The sequence below is a fragment of the Aquarana catesbeiana genome, linkage group LG02 (genome assembly GCF_042186555.1).
Source record: "Aquarana catesbeiana isolate 2022-GZ linkage group LG02, ASM4218655v1, whole genome shotgun sequence".
In the NCBI taxonomy this organism is placed as follows: Eukaryota; Metazoa; Chordata; class Amphibia; order Anura; family Ranidae; genus Aquarana; species Aquarana catesbeiana.
Window position 1 is genome coordinate 455466260 of NC_133325.1, and position 16827 is coordinate 455483086.

The 16827-nt window shown below is 42.1% G+C and overlaps 1 protein-coding gene across 6 annotated transcripts in view; it reads left to right on the forward strand.

The window, feature by feature from the left end:
• The window catches only part of THRAP3 (thyroid hormone receptor associated protein 3), a 113599-nt gene that overhangs the window by 61114 nt on the left and 35658 nt on the right, over nucleotides 1–16827 (forward strand). Inside the window, exon 1 of one of the 6 annotated variants that reach the window (XM_073615616.1) lies at nucleotides 10866–10897. The exons of the other annotated variants lie outside the window; for them this stretch is intronic. Coding sequence (XP_073471717.1) covers nucleotides 10881–10897 — 17 coding nt within the window. The 5' untranslated portion in view covers nucleotides 10866–10880. Of the gene's footprint in view, nucleotides 1–10865; nucleotides 10898–16827 lie in introns of those variants that run through there. 6 annotated transcript variants of the gene reach the window in all.

Consider the following 16827-nt stretch of genomic DNA (forward strand, 5'->3'; position numbering starts at 1 on the left):
TGGGACCGCACACGTGCGTGTGTGCACATGCACGCACAGAACGTTCTGGCGCACACACAGCTTATTTAAACAGTGTGTGCTAAGCATGCGGTTCTTCCAGAAAGCAGCTGTGGAACACAAAGCAGGCTCTGAACAGGTACTTGAAGCGGTTCATTTCTCCTTACCTGGGTCACGTAAGTTACAAAGTGTTGCTTGGCAGGCTAAAGGTGCTTGGCAGGATTGTCACATAGGGACTTGGTGAGCCCTATTAAAGGGTCTCCCTTCTGAAGTGTTTTAATACTACCCCCAAGTACTCTCTTCTTGTGGCTAATGTCTTCAAAAAAGAGGAGCGGGAATAACACTACAGGGATGGGCACACCTATGTTGTCAGTAGTTCCTGATGAACTTAGTTGTATCCCTAGTGTTGTATACCCTTAAAGACCAGAGTCGTCCGGGCAATCTGAGCCGCTGCGCCTATCTGGTATTGTGCCTACAGTCAACGCTGCTGCTTCACCCTTTTATCCCCAAGGATGAACTGTCCTCGGGCCTAGCTGGGTTAGAGCACAGGATTGCTGGCATGATTCCCTCCATCCCGCAGGGTGGCAAGAAGCGTGACAGATCCCCTTTCCCGGAGCCTCCTAGTCTGGAGCAGGAATGGGTTGAGGATGGGGAAGAGCTAAAAGCTCAGGATTCTGTGGAAGGCCCGGCAGATGAGTCTGCTTCCGAGCAATCTGGAAAAGAAGATATCCAGTTGATGTCTGCCTCTCAGTCAGGCTTTTGATCCTGACTCTGACTGAAATGGTTCATTCTGCCTTTAAGTTGCCTCTTGCAGAGGTGACTGAGCCCCCCTGGTCCTCTTTGGGATCCCTGAGGCCTCTTCAGGCTGCACAGGCTTTCCCCCTACACCCCCTGTTGGAACAGGCGGTGTATGCTAATTGGGAACCACCTGACAGAATTTTTGTTCCTCCTAAGAGGTTTTCCCTTTTTATATCCCATGGATGAAAAGTTTAAAGCATGTCAGCCGTAGATGCAGCAGTCTCTTCCTTAAACAAAAACCTAACTTGTCCGGTAGATAACTCACAGGGCTTGAAGGACCCTGTTGACAAGAAATTGGAGTCATAATGAATTCATTATTAAAGGCTTCCTTTTTTTTTTGGCCAGTTCAGCTATTCAGTCAGCTGTTGCAGTAATTGGTATTTGCCAGTCCTTAAAGCAGGGGTCTCCAAACTATGGCCCTCCAGGTGTTCAACAACTACAATTCCCATCATGCCTAGTCATGTCTGTGAATGTCAGTTTTACAATTCCTCATGGGACATGTAGTTCTGCAACAGCTGGAGGGCCATAGTTTGGAGATCCCTGCCTTAAAGGATCAGGTCAAACAGCCTGATAGGCCTAACTAGGAGGATGATCTGCCTGAAAGTAAGATATTCCTCGAGCGCTGTGTTTTGCTGTTGATGCCTTAAAGGATTCAATACAGCAGGTTTCTCATTTGGCTCTCTTATCTGTACATATGTGCAAACTTTTGTGGCTTAAGAACTGGTCAGCCGAGCTTCCTTGTAAAAAGTTATTGGCAGGTTTTCCCTTTCATGGGGAACGTTTATTTGGTAATCATTTGGACAAATCTATTCAAAAGATTTCCGGAGGGAAGAGTTTTCTACTTCCTGTGAAGAAGCGTACCAGGCGTCCCTCGTTTAAAACCTCAGGGACTGCTTCCTCAAATGTCTCAGCACCAAGGCAGTTCCGTCACCAGCAGGGCGTTAGGGCCAGGGGCAAGGCGCAAGGCCAGGGCCAGAAAAAGCCCTGGGTCCAAAATTCTTCTAAACCCAGCACCAAGCCCTCCTTTTGAGGGGTTGCCCCCACTCCATAGGGTGGGGGGAAGGCTGCTGCACTTTGCGGACATTTGGAGAACAATAATTCAGGATGAGTGGGTCACCAACTATATCCCACGGTTACAAGCTGGAGTTGTGGGTGGTTCCCCCCTCAGATTTTTAAGATCCAGTGTTCCCTCGGATCCTCCAAAAAGAGTCTTATTGCTTCAAGCACTACTACATCATTTAGTGAGGAGTGATTGTAGAGGTTCCTGTATCCGAAAAGGGCACAGGGTTTTACTCAAACCTGTTTACGGTTCAAAAACCAAATGGACACAAGGCCCAAAATAGGCCTAAGATCTCGGAATAAGTATCTGATACAGTCCTTTTGGATGGAGTCTGTCTGCTCAGTAGTAGCCTCACTCCAGATGGGAGACTTTCTAGCCTCCATCGATATAAAAGATGCGTATTTACACGTACCTATCTTTCAGCCTCATCAGAGGTTCCTGCGATTTGCAGTAGAGGAACGTCATTTTCAGGGTGTTCACAAAGGTCCTAGCACCAGTACTGCGTCTTTTAAGGGCCCTAGGGATCCTGGTGCTCGGAGATCACTCATTACAGGCTCTAGAACAGAGCATAACATGCACAGTGTGGTATTTGAAAAGCTTAGGCTGGATCATAAATACCGAAAAATCAGCCTTGAAACCAGCTCAAAGTCTGAAGTATTTAGGTCTTATCCTAGATACGGTCCAAGCAAGAGTATTCTTGCCACCCTGAAGGATTTGTGCCCTGAAGGATCAGGTGCATCAGATAAGGGGCACCAGACAACCCTCCATGTGGCTTTGTGTGAGTCTTCTAGGGAGGATGGTATCCTCCTTTTGAGGCAGTGCCCTATGCCCAGTTCCATTCCAGGCCTTTACAACAAGACATCTTGTTGGCTTGGAACAGAAGAGGACAAGCCCTGGATTATCCTGGATGTGCTTATTTCCTTGGGCACGCTTAAGCCTAAACTGGTGGTTGCAAGATCAGAACCTGCAAAAGGGAAAATCCTTCCTCCCGGTAACTTTGAGAGTACTGACTACAGATGCCAGTCTCTCAGGCTGGAGAGCGACCCTAGAAGGGCTCACAGCTCAGGGGAGATGGTCAGGGACAGAGCAGATCTTGCCTATCAACGTCCTGGAATTACGGGCAGTACGTCTGGCCCCTACACTCCTGGATGGTGGAGCGTCAGGACTGTCCTATCGGGGTTGAGTCCGACAATGCCACTGCAGTGGCCTATATGAACCACCAAGGCGGTACCAGGAGTCCTTCAGCTCTGAAGGAGGTGAACCAAATACTAGCCTGGTCAGAGGAACATGCGCTGATTCTATTAGCAGTCCATATCCCAGGAGTAGAGAATTGGAGGGCAGATTATCTCAGCCGCCAGCAGATCTGCCCGGGGAAATGGTTCCTGACACCTAGGAGTGTTCCAGGAAATTTGCCAACGTTGGGGATGGCCAGAGGTCGACCTACTGCCATCCTGGTTCAACAACAAGCTACAACAGTTTGTGTCCCAAACAAGAGATCCTCTGCAATCGGAGCAGATGCTCTGGTAGTTCCATGGAGCCAGTACTCCCTGGTTTATGCTTTTCCCTCTGATCCTTCTCCTTCCACATTTTGTTGCACAGGATTCGGTGGGAGGGGGTTCCAGTCATTCTGGTGGCAACAGCCTGGCCCAGAAGGCCCTGGTTCCTGGAGATTGTGAGACTGACAATAGACAGGTCATGGACGCTTCCACATCGCCCCGATCTACTGTCTCAAGGTCCTAATATTCCACCCAAATTTACAGTCTCTAAATTTGACAGCATTGCTATTGAGGCCAGGATGTTTAAGGACCGTGGTGTCTACCCTAGTGAATGCTAGAAAAGCTGTCACTAGGAAGATCTATCATAAGGTCTGGAAGACTTATTGCTTGTGTGAAGCCAAAAGATGGCATCCTCGGAAAAACGTGATTGGGAGAATTCTCTTTTCTAAAGTCAGCTGTGGAAATCAGATTGGCTTTGGAGTACAATCAAGTTTCAGCCCCATCAGTATTTTTCCAAAGGCCTTTAGCCTCCCATTCACTGGTCAGAACCTTTATGCAAGGGGTAATTCGCTTGCTTCCCCCTATTAGGTCACCTATGTGTCCTTGGGACTTGAACTTGGTGCTGTCTGTGTTACAGGAACCATTTGAACTTATCAAGGAAATTCCATTAGACTTGCTGTCACGCAAGCTAGCCTTCCTGATGGCCATCACCTCAACTAGAAGGGTGTCGGAGTTGGCGGCCCTTTTGTGCAGAGAACCATACTTGAGCCTTCACCACGACAGGGTCCATCCTGTTTGCCAAAAGTGGTGTCAGCCTTTCATTTAAATCAGGACATTATTTCTCTCAGCCTCGTTCGGCGGAAGAGAGAAGATTGCATTCATTGGACGTTGTCCATGCAGTCAAGGTTTATTTGCCTAGATCTGCGGAGATCTGAGGATCAGATTCTTTAGTTTTACCAAAAGGACCCAAGAAGGGGCAGGCAGCTTCCGTTGCCAATTGGGTCTGTCAATTGGTCATTCAGGCCTATGGTCTGAAACGTAAAGCTCCTCCCTTTAGGGTGAGAGCTCATTCTACCAGGGGTGTAGGAACCTCCTGGGCTTTTCGCCATCAGGTATCTGTGGCTCAGATTTGTAAGGCTGCTACCTGGTCTTCAGTGCATACGTTCACAAAATTTTATCAAGTGGATGTTCAAGCAGCCGAGGATTCTGCTTTTGGCTGCAGTGTACTGTGGGCTGCCATATAGGTTCTGATAGCTATTGTTTGGCAGGGTGTCTCCTTCCCCTCAAGGCTATGGCTGTGGGACATCTCAGCAGGTAATTAATATTACCCTGACTCTGTGTCTCAAGATGTATGAAAAAGAAAATAGGATTTTTTTCATCATACTTGTAAAATCCTTTCCTTTTCTTTGAGTACATCATGGGACACAGAGGTCCCTCCTCTTTTTTTGAGGATTCCGTGCTTGCTACAAAACTGAAGTACTCTGTGTCCCATGATGTACTCAAAAGAAAAGGATTTTCCAGGTATGACGAAAAAATCCTATTTTTCTACTTGAGTTCACTGCGTGACATTAGACTGATATAACTATATGAAATGTTTGACATTTTTATTTAAGCTTGAAAATGGGGGGGAAAAAAATGCTGCGCAATGCACTCGTTTCAGCACATTGACCTGCAGCCTTCTCACCACACACAAACTGCTGCATTCTAGTGCAGGTGTAAACAAGCCCTTGAGGGCCTGTAAACACCATTGCATGCAATACTGTAATTCATGGTAATACTCATTGGTGCAGTTGGTTCATTCATTCTAAGTGCACTTTAGTTGCAGTGCAGCACAACATGCATTGCTATGCATGCACAATTTTTGATCTGTTGTGGTGCAATGTTAGTCCATTAAAACAAATGGACTGCCCTAATGCATGTGCATTTTACAATGCACCACAACGGATGGGGCTGATATGAATGGGCCCTTAGATCTTTGCCAGGAGCTGTACAACGGGGAGTCAGAAGGAAGCAGTATTTTAGGTTAGTATAAATCAGTGTTGTGGATTTAAAATTTTGTTTTATTTGCATTAAAATGCAGCGAGTTTAATGATGGAACTAATGAAAAGTTAGGAATGCTAATTAACATGACACAAAATAATTGTTGTGGGTACTTTGTGACATGTTTTCAAACAGGAGTAGTATCAAATGACTATATGTGCAATTAGGAGAAATGTTTTTGGTAAATGTTTTTTTTTTTCTCCTTTTTAATTTACGCTACCATGTTATTTTAGTATATAAAAATAAACATTGAAACAGGTCCTTTTGGAAACAAAATGTGTCAAAAGTGTTTTTGTGTTTAGAAGTGCTTTTGCACCTTTAAATGATCCTGACACTTCTAACAGCTGTGATGTTAAGATTATTATTAGGTGAGGTTTTGACCCTCTGCTAAGCATTTGAGACGCCCATCAAATTAATAGATTAAAACTAAGTGTCTCAGTTCTTAAAAACTGTAAATCAGTCCTTCCAGAGGAAAGGTCAAGTTTCAAGTCTTACTGATGTTTATCTACATGCAACATAATAATGCCGTTGCCATCCTTGACCGAGCACCGTGAATAAAAGTTCTCAGCTGTTTGCGAACTGGCAGTTGTAGAGGTCAGAAAGATGCGTTGTACACAGGTTATAAAGTCCTAACTTGCATAGTGGTAGAGCTCAAATTTTTACTTTGCAAAGCTGCATAATGCACATTGTTTACACAGAACAGTCTCTACTTTTTTCTTGGCACACTAATCACAAACTTGGAAAATTTCATAGAACAGAAGTTGGGCCTGTCACACCAGCGGGCACACATTATGATGCATATATTGTACAGTCACGCTACAGTGTGTTGTCACATTGCTTCCCGGACCTTACCTTGCCGTATTATTTATTTATTTTTTTCCTTCAAGTTTAACCAGTTTCCACCCAGGCCAATGCTGACTTTTTTTTTTTTTTTTCTCCTACATGTTAAAATCCGCGTTTTATTTTTATTTTTTTGCTAGAAAATTACTCAGAACCCCCCAAACATATGCGAGTTGTGTGGTTTTTGATAGATAGAGAGAGAGAGATATATCTCCTATCTATCTATCTATCTATCTATCTATCTATCTATATATATATATATTATTTTTTTTTTTTTAGTAGAGACCCTAGAGAATTAAATGGCGATCATTGAAATTCATGTCACAGGGTTTTTGCCCAGCAATTTTTCAAAACCAGTTTTTGGTGAAATAATGGCAAAATATATATATATATATATATATATATATATATATATATATATATATATATATATATATATATATATATATATATATATATATATATATATATATATTCTATCCCATTTTTAATTTTTTTTTTTTTTTGTAAAATATAAAATGTCACGCCGACACCCAACATGTCACTCTTTAGAATTGCTCACGGAATGGCACCAAACTACGGTACTAAACTTCCGTATGTGATGCCTAAAATTTTTTTTTTTTTTTTTTTTTTTTTACAGGTTACCTTTGTAGAGTTTCAAAGGAGATCCAGTGCTAGAACTATTGCTCTCGCTATAACATTTGTGCCGATACCTCACATGTGTGGCATGAACACTGTTTACATATGCGGGTGCGATCTACGTATGCACTTGCTTCTGCGTACGAGCACCAACAGTTTGAGCAGTGCTTTACAAGTTAGTGCAGATAGTACAGATACAATACAGGAGTAATCGGAGGGCCCTGCTCGTTAGAGCTTACAATCTTTTTTTTCAATTTTTTTTTATAATTAAAATTTGTTTTTTTCATCAATTTTATTCCTGTCACAAGAAATGTAAACATCCCTTGTGATAGAAATAAGGCATGATGGGTACTCTTTATGGAGAGATCTGGGGTCTATAAGACCCCAGATATCTCCTCTATCCTGGAAAGTATAAGATTAAAAAAAAAAAAGGATCTGCTTTCTAGGAGAAATAAATGGCAGAGTTTACATATCACAGAGCTGGAAGCAATATCATGTCCATCTGGTCCTCGGCCAGCTCTGTGGAAGTCCGCCACTGGATCAGATTTTTGGCTTCCCCATTGTGGTGGAGAGCCAAGAGTCACCAGAGGGCGTCAGGTAAAGATTCAGCCGATGAATGAGCCACTAGGATGGCTTTTACAATGCAGGGAATCGCCTGGCTGAAAAAAAAAATCTGGATGTTGCCTGTAGCTGCAGGCATTAGCCAGATATCCCCTCTCAGTCTATGATGTCATGCGAACGAGAAGTGGTAAAAAAAAAAACTTCATTAAATTCTATGCTCTACAGCGAGCTAAGATGCACTGAATTGCATCCTAAGACATTTTTGTTTGTTGTGTTACATAAAAATGCAGACATGGGCCTCATTCATGATGGCCTTGTTTTCCTGCAAGGGGGATGCACAGGTGTTTTCATGTATTGTGCAGGCAGTTCCATTCATTTCAATTGGGTTGCAGCAGCTGTACGGACACAGCTGCTTCTCTCAATTTGCCAGCCAACAGTGTGTGTTTGGGGCCACTCACACAGCATATTGCGAGCAGCGGCTGTGCGGGTGCAGCCACTCCAACCCAATGGGAATGCATGGAACAAGTGTATTCCTCTGCAGTTAAAACACAGCTTTCGCACAGGTGTATGCTGCACTATGCCTGTATGAACAAGGCCCTACTGTACTTTATATGCAATACCCGACCCAGGAACATAGACAACGGTGTTTCTTCATATCCTTGTGTTGAGCACTGCAGCTCAATGAACCCTTAGCCCCCGTTCACACCGGTGCGAGTTGACGTGATTTGACAGTTGTCGGCAATGGAACCATTCAAATCAGTGCGAATCAAACTTTGCGGTGCTGCACCGATTTAAAAAAAAAAGGTTCCTGCACAAGTGAAGTAGCAGCAATGTGAACCAGGGCTTAGTTACAAAATGCATAGACTGAGTTTACTGTTTGTGAAAACATGTGAAAAAAATTATTAGTGAATCCAGACAAAAAGACAGCTATGTTATGTGTAAGTCTTTACCTCGTTAAAAATTTAACTTGCCTCTATCCTTTCATCTCCTTGGCCTTGAAACCAGACATGGTTTTTAAAACTGGAACGGGGGAGAAAAGTCTAAATCTTTATATAAATTCAGCAGGCTATAATTGATGAGCTACTAAGCATTTTAAAGCAGAGTTCCACCCTTTTTTTAGTTTATTAAAAGTCGTCAGCTACAAAAAGTGTAGCTGCTGTCTTTTAATAAACAGGCACTCACCGGTCCCACGGTCCAGCAATGTGGCCGCCCGGAGCCTTGCTCCTCTCCCCCCTCCTCTCCGCTGGTGCCATCATAGCAACTGTGGGCACCTGGCCATGACGGCTTCACGGCCGGGCGCGCACTGTGCATGTGAGTCATGCTGCACTCTGCTAGTGGGCAGGCAATCTTCTGGGACCTGTGACATGTCCCAGAAGATTGCAGGGAGAGGAGGAGTCGCCTACGTGGCCAAGAGCAGGAAGGAGCAAGTCGCACTCTAAACCAGGTACCCCCCCATCAGGAGGCAAAGGAGTGCTTAACCTCCCTGGCGGTATGATTATTTCAGATTTTTGGTGCTGAAAGCGGTACCATTATTTTGCATGGAAATTTGGTGTTTTATATTGTAGGCCTGTAATTCTTAGGAATAACTCGCTTAAATCTGTCCAAACAAGAGTCTAGTAGACATATCCGGGTATGATAAAGTTTGAAAAACGAAATCATAAATTATAATATAATCTATAAATAATTATAAGAAATAATAATATAATAATGATTCAATAATGTAATCAAATCAAAAACACTAAAATTTTCTCAGTTGCAGAATTGTCACTGTCATTACTTTCAGTGTTTGACGGATTTCCCCACAAACCACTATCGCTCAATTCTGCAAGTGATTCTAATTTATTATCGGTGTTTTCTAGCTGGTCTAAACCTGCTTTTGATGTAAAGGGACAGTTTTGGTTGCTATGGACAATCTCCAGTTTCCAGACAAAAAAACAGTTTTTATAATATAAAACTGCATGCAGGGCACTGCAGAAACCACTAGGGACAAAAGGGAGTTGAAATAATTTGATACAGTAATGTAATTTGTTAGATTACAGTGTAATGTATATGTATTGTGTGTTTTACTTTTTGAATTTGGCGCCGATCTCCATCCCCGTGCGTTGCAACGCTCGCAGGGAACGGAGCCCGGGCACAGTGATAGATCGAGCGGAGGACAGCTCGCTCACACTGCGGGGAGACATCGCAGGATTCTGGGAACGTAGGTAAGTAAGCTCTTCCTGGATCCTGCGATGCAATCCCGAGTCTGGCTCGGGGTTACTGCCTTTGGTACTGAAGATCCACCCCGAGCCAGACTCGGGAATACTGCCAGGGAGGTTAAAGCAGAAGTGTGTCCATTGAAAGCAAGTGCGTTTTTGTTTTTTGTTTTTTTTTGTTTTTTTTTTTTTTTAATGTATTTTTTTTTCCCAATTATATGTCTTGTTTGCATTTTCCAGGTTTAATAACAAACTTGGTAGTAGAGTAGAATTTTCCTTATCTGGTAAATGCTGTTTTGATAAGGGCTACAAACTTTTTTTTTTTTTTTTTTTTCCTCAAGCATAAACCTATTCAACACGGTTTTATTACCTATACACAGGAGTACAGACATGTTTAAAATTAAATATGTGCTGAGAGAAATATGTTGGAATATTTACTATTATATAATATAATACTATTGCTGACCTTCCTCCTAAAATGCTTTTTGCCTTTCTAATGCTGATTAGCTGATGGGCTCAAGATGTTCAGAGTTCATTTTAATTCACTGACTGCAGACTCGATTTAATGTATTGAAGCCAGAGTCGGCCAAGCAACTAACCCCTCCCGAAAGAGGTTAGCAGTAACGGCTGTTGTATTTCTGTCATGGTAGTAGCCCTTTAGATATACAGTAATAAATGTTTTAACTGATCTTCCTGACATTGTACTTGAGAGGTTAACTTTCGTGTGGTTCATATGGGAAAACAGAAATCCCCTATGAGACTTGTGTAAACATAATTGAATCTTACAGGAGGAGGCTCTACTCCCTTGAATCTGTGTGCCATTATTGACAAGTGGTTTAAATTGATGGTGTGCATCCCATGTGGTATCTGTACTTGGTACTAGAGTTTCTAAGCTAGCCAGCTCCTCCTCATATCTATGTATTGTGTGACACGCATCAGTCGTTCAGGGGCTTTTAGTATTCATTCTTTGCCAGTAGCAATTGAAACATCTTTTTGGCACCTGGCCTTACTGAAGTTCTCTGAATTTTACCCCTGGTTTCTTTTGCACAGATCTTGGCTTGTTGCACTGCTAATAATTTATTTCTTGTTAGAATTGATGTATTCTCCTGGGCACCCTAGGATGAGCAGTGTTTTTTAAAGGGTATGTTTTTGCATCGACTTTGTGAAGTATGTGGCATTAGTTTTTGAATCACTTCAGCTGTCTAGTTCTGAGGTGCATGCTTTTGTTTGGTTAGTGATTCTGACTGGAATCCAATGAAATCCAAGAAGAGGTAAGAAGTTCAAGGATTTATCTACTTTTCTGTTAATCTATTTCTCTTAGGGTGAGCTAAAGGATTTAATATTTTCTGCCATCCTTGTTGTCTGTCGTCCTACTTTTTGTTGTATATGCAGTTAAATATAAATTTAAATTTATATATTTCCTGCGGTGTTAACTTTTTCTAATTTTTGTATGTTTGTTTTTTTTTGTGTGTTACGTCAAACACAAGAAAATAGGAAAAGCCTTAAATTGTATTTCTATTGCATTTACCACAGTTGTATATGCTCTATTATCCGGAAAGACCCCTATTTTGTAGAAAAAAACTCTAGACATCCTTTTCCTTCAGAGCTTCTACAGCTCTATCAGCATATGTTTTTCTAAAGCAAACCTTCACAAAAGGGTTATACAAACGACTTTGTTTCCAGTTACGTTGTTCTCTATACAGGTCTGTTCTAGAGGTCCTATGATCGCAAGCAACGTAAAAATGTCATGTAGCAATATTGAGAACTTTTTTTCTTAAATGGCATAAAAAATATTTTTTTGTATGTATTTGCCAGGAATGGAGACAAGGGAGCAGATCTTTAAACTTTTTGAGTACAGTCAAGGCACTGCTTTCAGAGTTACAGTAAAACAGTTAATAAGTGCATGTTATCTGCACACATGCGCACATTTACTTTTTTTCCAGTGTATTTACATTATTTTTTTAATCTAACGCAACTATTTTTGTAATCACAAGGTATATATCATCTTAAATGTTTACAGGGCTTGATAAACGCTTTCCTGTATTTAATGGACATTCAAATAATATTGGACTCTCCTAGAAATTAATAGGTTTTAAATTCCCCAATTTAAATTAAGATGTGGACTTGGCAATTACCAATAGATTTTCGCTTTACTAACATATTTTGTAGCAACCAGGAATAACAGTACCATGTACGATGCTAGTGTGCAATTATGTCAGAATGTTGCATTTTACTGCTTGCAGAGAACTCTTCAAAGCATATGTTCTGCTTTGTTAATCCTCCCATTTCAAACAGGTATACCCAATTAGTGCAGTTTTTTTTCCGCTGATGTATGCCTTGCTAGGTGCATGCACATGACCGATTCTGCCAAGCCTGATCAGGCTAAAGAAATCTCAACACTACAGCGGCCAGTCTTCTTATTGATAGTGTTGGGGCTAATTGCAAGGAAGAAAAAAGGAGAAATGTTTAGGCACTGGTAATATGGTTACAATAGGTGCTCTGCAAGATGCTCACATTTCTTGTAAAGACAATCATTGTCCTGTTATGATATAAAGTATATTTTTAATGCTTGATTTTTTTTTATTTTTTTTTTTGAGGTTTTTGGTAAAAAAAAAAATTTTTTTGTCCATTTCAAATAACACAAATTAAGTGTGATCCAGTCGCTCTATTCATTCCCTATTTTTTTTTTTTTTTAATAGAATGCTCTGGAAAGTATTACAATACTTAAAGGCAATACTTTATTATCACTACTTTTCAAGTAATGGCGACGGTCAGCATGCTTGCCTTTCTGTATTTGTGTCTGAGACCTTTGTGTGTATGCATGTATGACTTTGGCAGGGACATTAGCTTATATGGGTGGTTATGTATGCTGTAAAGTGCTGCATATGCTGCTGCTGTATAGGGAACATACATGTGGTTGTACAGCTTTTTCACTTGAAAAAGCAGTATAGTCCTACTGATAATGAAGAGGGGAAAAAAAAAATCTCTGTACCCATATTGGTATATTTTGCCGCTTTGCATCTCACACCTATGACTAGAGCTCTTTGTTCTTAAGAAGAAAAAAAAATGTAAAAACAAGGCTTTCTTTTCATATTGTTTTGCAACAATGAATTTATTTATTCTGACAGTCCTTTAGGCAATAAAATGTAAGAAAACTAAACACACACTTTTTGTTGTTTTTTGAGCATTGTTAAGTTAAAAATATAGTGTTACTGCAGATAAACCGTGCATATTTTATTCTGTAATTTGTCCTGTTAAAAATTGCACTAAAATTATGATTTTGGTACAAAGCATTGCAAAGTTATTTTACAAATGAAATCAGATTTTATTTTTTTTATTTTGTGCTTTTTTTAAACTTTGATAAATGTATAAAATGAACATAACAAACGTTAAGTTTAAATATTAATGGTTAAAAAAATAATAAAATAAATGGAAAAGGAGAATAAGGAATTAGGGCTGATTAGAGTAAACTATGGGTTAATAAGGGGCTAAATGGGGAATATTAAAAAAAAAAAAAAAAAAAAAAAAGTCGGCTTATGACATCTGTAGATTAGAATTCATCACTTTGATCTACAGATGGATGAACAGAATGGTACAAGTAACTTTGTTAAATTGTATCTTTCTGTAGGGCAAAGTGTTATTTATAAATGCTAAACAATGTCAGACTGCTTGCTCTTTATTTCTTTTTCCTTCTCTGTGTACACAATGCTTGACTAATCAAAGCCAACAGTTATTGGGTGGGGGTGTTGGGTGGCAAATGGGCAGAGAGACTGGATGTGCTTCACAACTCCTGTGCACAATGATGACCCATTTTTTGAGCATTTCTAGCGCGCCCAAGTCTGCAACTAGTTAGGCCTCATGCACACTGGACGCTATAAAAACCAAGTAGAGTTAGCTGTAGAATTAGTTTTGCACTGTTTTTTGCAGTAGCGTTTTGCAGCGTGTGTGTTTTGCTAAAAACTATACTCCCACAAAAGCTTATTGCTCAAGAACCCTGATAAATGCAGAATAGACGCACTTTCAGCGTTTTAAAGCTTTTGTCACAGAGCATTTTTACGGCTGCAAAATGCCTCTCAAAACCCACTAAATCTGGGGTTTTTTTCCAGCTAGAAAACGCCCCAGTCAAAAACTGCTGATGACAGCCTATGTGTGCATGAACACATCTTACAGTTAAGATTAAGTGCTTGTGGGTTTGCTCATGCGGTCATAAAAAGTGAGTTTTAATTCCTTACATAGACCATGGCGGCAGCAGCAATATATTTTTTTTTTTTTATGTTCAATTTTTCTTTTCACCTCTTAGCCTAGGTTCACACTGACTGCAGGTTAGAAATTGTGGGAGTTCAACTGAACTCGCATGATTTCATACCCGCATGTCAGTCTGACTTCGGGAGCGATTTCAGAGACCTCTGTGTGGGTTCCTGCAGGAACTATTTTTGGCAGTCGGTATGGCGCCGCAAAGTCAGCAGTGCACCGATTCACAAGGTGCTATTGCCATCAATAGCTGCCGTTTTGGCATGCGATTTGACATTTGGGCTTAAAGTTGAAAACGTACCCTGCTTTTTCAGCTGCTTTCTATTGACTATTGGCATTCTTTGTAAAATTCAAACATATAATGCCAACCTTCCAATGGGCAAAATAAAGAGCTTCCTCCATGCAGCTGCCTCCATGCTTTTAGAAAGCAACGTATTTAAAATTATTTTCAAAGCTAAGTGAAGCTATCCTTCATTCTGACTATTTTTTACTTTCTTATGGAGGCTTTATTTCCATGACGTGGGACCAAAACCTTTCCCACTTGCCCTATGATGGTGCCTTCTTGGCAATTAAATGGAGCCAATGAGGGTTGGGGCTTAATGCGTGATCTCAGACAAGAGAAGCAAGATAACTTATTGTGTCTACTACTCTTAAAGTGGTGCTAAGCTTAAAATGTTTTTTTTACCTTTAATGTACTAACTGCATGAAGGTAAAAAAAAAAAAACTCCTTACTGCCTAACCTAGTCATTCTCATAAATACCTGAGTTACTGATCTAGCACTGTCCTGGCTGCATCACGTCTTGTCTCTTCCTGGTCTCAAGGGAGACACTGAGAGCAGGGGGAATCATAGGCTCCTGCTGCTGTCAGTCAAACTTCTATGAGGAGGGAGTGGGTCGTGGCTTACCGGCGCTTTGCATGTCTATGAATGCTCACAGCCTGGCTTGGGAGCTTGCCTGTATGGGTGCCCCTATAAAACCTGGCTTTCTAAGGTGGCACCTGGAGAAAGTGGAATGGATAGTACTGGTGGGAGACTGGAAAAAGGCAAGTGACTGCTCGCTAATATATATAATTTATATATTTTATAATTTTTATTATTATTATTATCCCTTTAAGCTGGCCATACACTAGAAGAATTTTATTTTGATAACTTTAGTTTCAGGACCACTCGTTCTATATTTGAAACACTAATAGGGGTGAATTTTATGTTCATTTGCTTCTTCAGTCACAGAAAATTTTGAAAGGGCAGGATGCAGGATTCAGTGCATGCAGTTTTCTTTTGAGAGGTGCCATTCATTCCAAAACCGAATGTTAAAAGCAAACAAAATTGGAAGTGCCTTTATTTTCACCTAGTACTCTCTTGGTTCACTCCTTCTCTGTATCTTTGGCGGTAGCCATGCTTGTCACTGAGCATGGACTTGAAACATGCCTGTCTTTGATGTTAAGTGGGAGTTGGTGGGATTAGTAGTTTACAGAAGAAAGCTATGTTTTTCTGCTTTCGTTTCACATCAAAGGAAGTAACAAAGACCTTGACTTTCCGGCAGGATTAGAAGGCATTTCCTGTACTTGCTGAAAAAGCTGTTCGCCTGAAAACCTTAATTTCGAAGGGACTGGTAAACTGCAGAATGGAAGATATATATTTCCTGTATAGACGTGCAATCAGTGCGTTTGCCCAATTTAAATGTAATCTAATTGAGGTGTGTATGTATGTACGTATGTATGTGTGTGTGTATAAATTGTTGCAGTCAGCACTTTTTTGATCCCTGAGGATGCGCTAAAGCATGAAACGCATGCTCATTTGTTCATTGACACAGCCTTCTTTATTGATAACGATAGGGTTATATCGCCTCCACAGGAGTAGGACTAGGCAGAACAGAAAAACAACACTTGGCCACACCCATGGCCGTCCTCGGTCAGTATAGAACCCCCTCCCTGCTCTAGGTATTCAGTTTTTTTCTGCCTAGTCAGGAGTAAGGACTTAGTTACCTGCTGGGATCGCTAGTCCTGGGAATTTTTGTTTATTTTCTTTTTGCTTTTTCTGGATTTTTTTCCAGTGAGTTCTCCAATCAACTGCCGGGCTGGGCTACGGACTGGACACTTGGTCCAGGGGTCACCTCAGTCTGGTCAGCGAGCGCGTGCAGACCGCAGCTACGGGCTAGGTCAGCCGCGACATAGCCCCACTGGACAGGGGCTGGCCCTGTGAGTTAAACGTCTTGCGAGGTCGCATACGACCGGGTCTCGGCCTGTGTCGCAGCGCTCCTCATGGCCGACAGCCCCCCTCCCACTTTGGCGAGGAGGATCTGTCCGATCGCTGGAGAGGTAAGTAGTCCCCTCCTCTCCTTCCCTGGAGTGGTGTGGGACGTGGGTACTCTCTGGGGTGGTCGGACCCTCGGGGGTTCTCCTCCACCCTCTTTCCCGGGTGAGGCCCAGGCTTCCGGCCTAGGGACTTTTTGGGACACGCTGCCCTTTTTACCACCCTCGGGTTTGTATTGGGGGGGTATCTGGTGGTTAGGCCTGGAAGGCGGGGGATCGGGGGTCCTGCTGACTAATTTAGGCCGCTGTTTTGTGACCTACTAGCTAGGATGGGCCTGCTCGCGGCCGGCATGCGAAAATTTAAGCCAAGTGTCCATCCAGGGCTCAGGGTTAGTGCTTGCGGCGGGCGGCCAAAAATTTAGCCCGCGGCCTACCGGCTCAGGATTGGCGACCCCCCCCCCCCCCCTTGTGGGTGGCCAGAAATTTAGGCCGCGGCTTTGGTGGCAGCTAGGCCTCATGGCAGCTCCCTTTCCTGAGGATCAGCCCGGTCATCCCCAGCGCTGATTCAGGGATGACCGGGCTGCGGGCATCCAGAAATTTAGCCGGCCGCGGCTTCGGTGGCCTACTAGGCCTTGTGGCGGCCCCCTTTCCTGAGAGGTGGTGCTGCAGGATTCTGTGCCCCCTGACTGCTTGCTGTTCT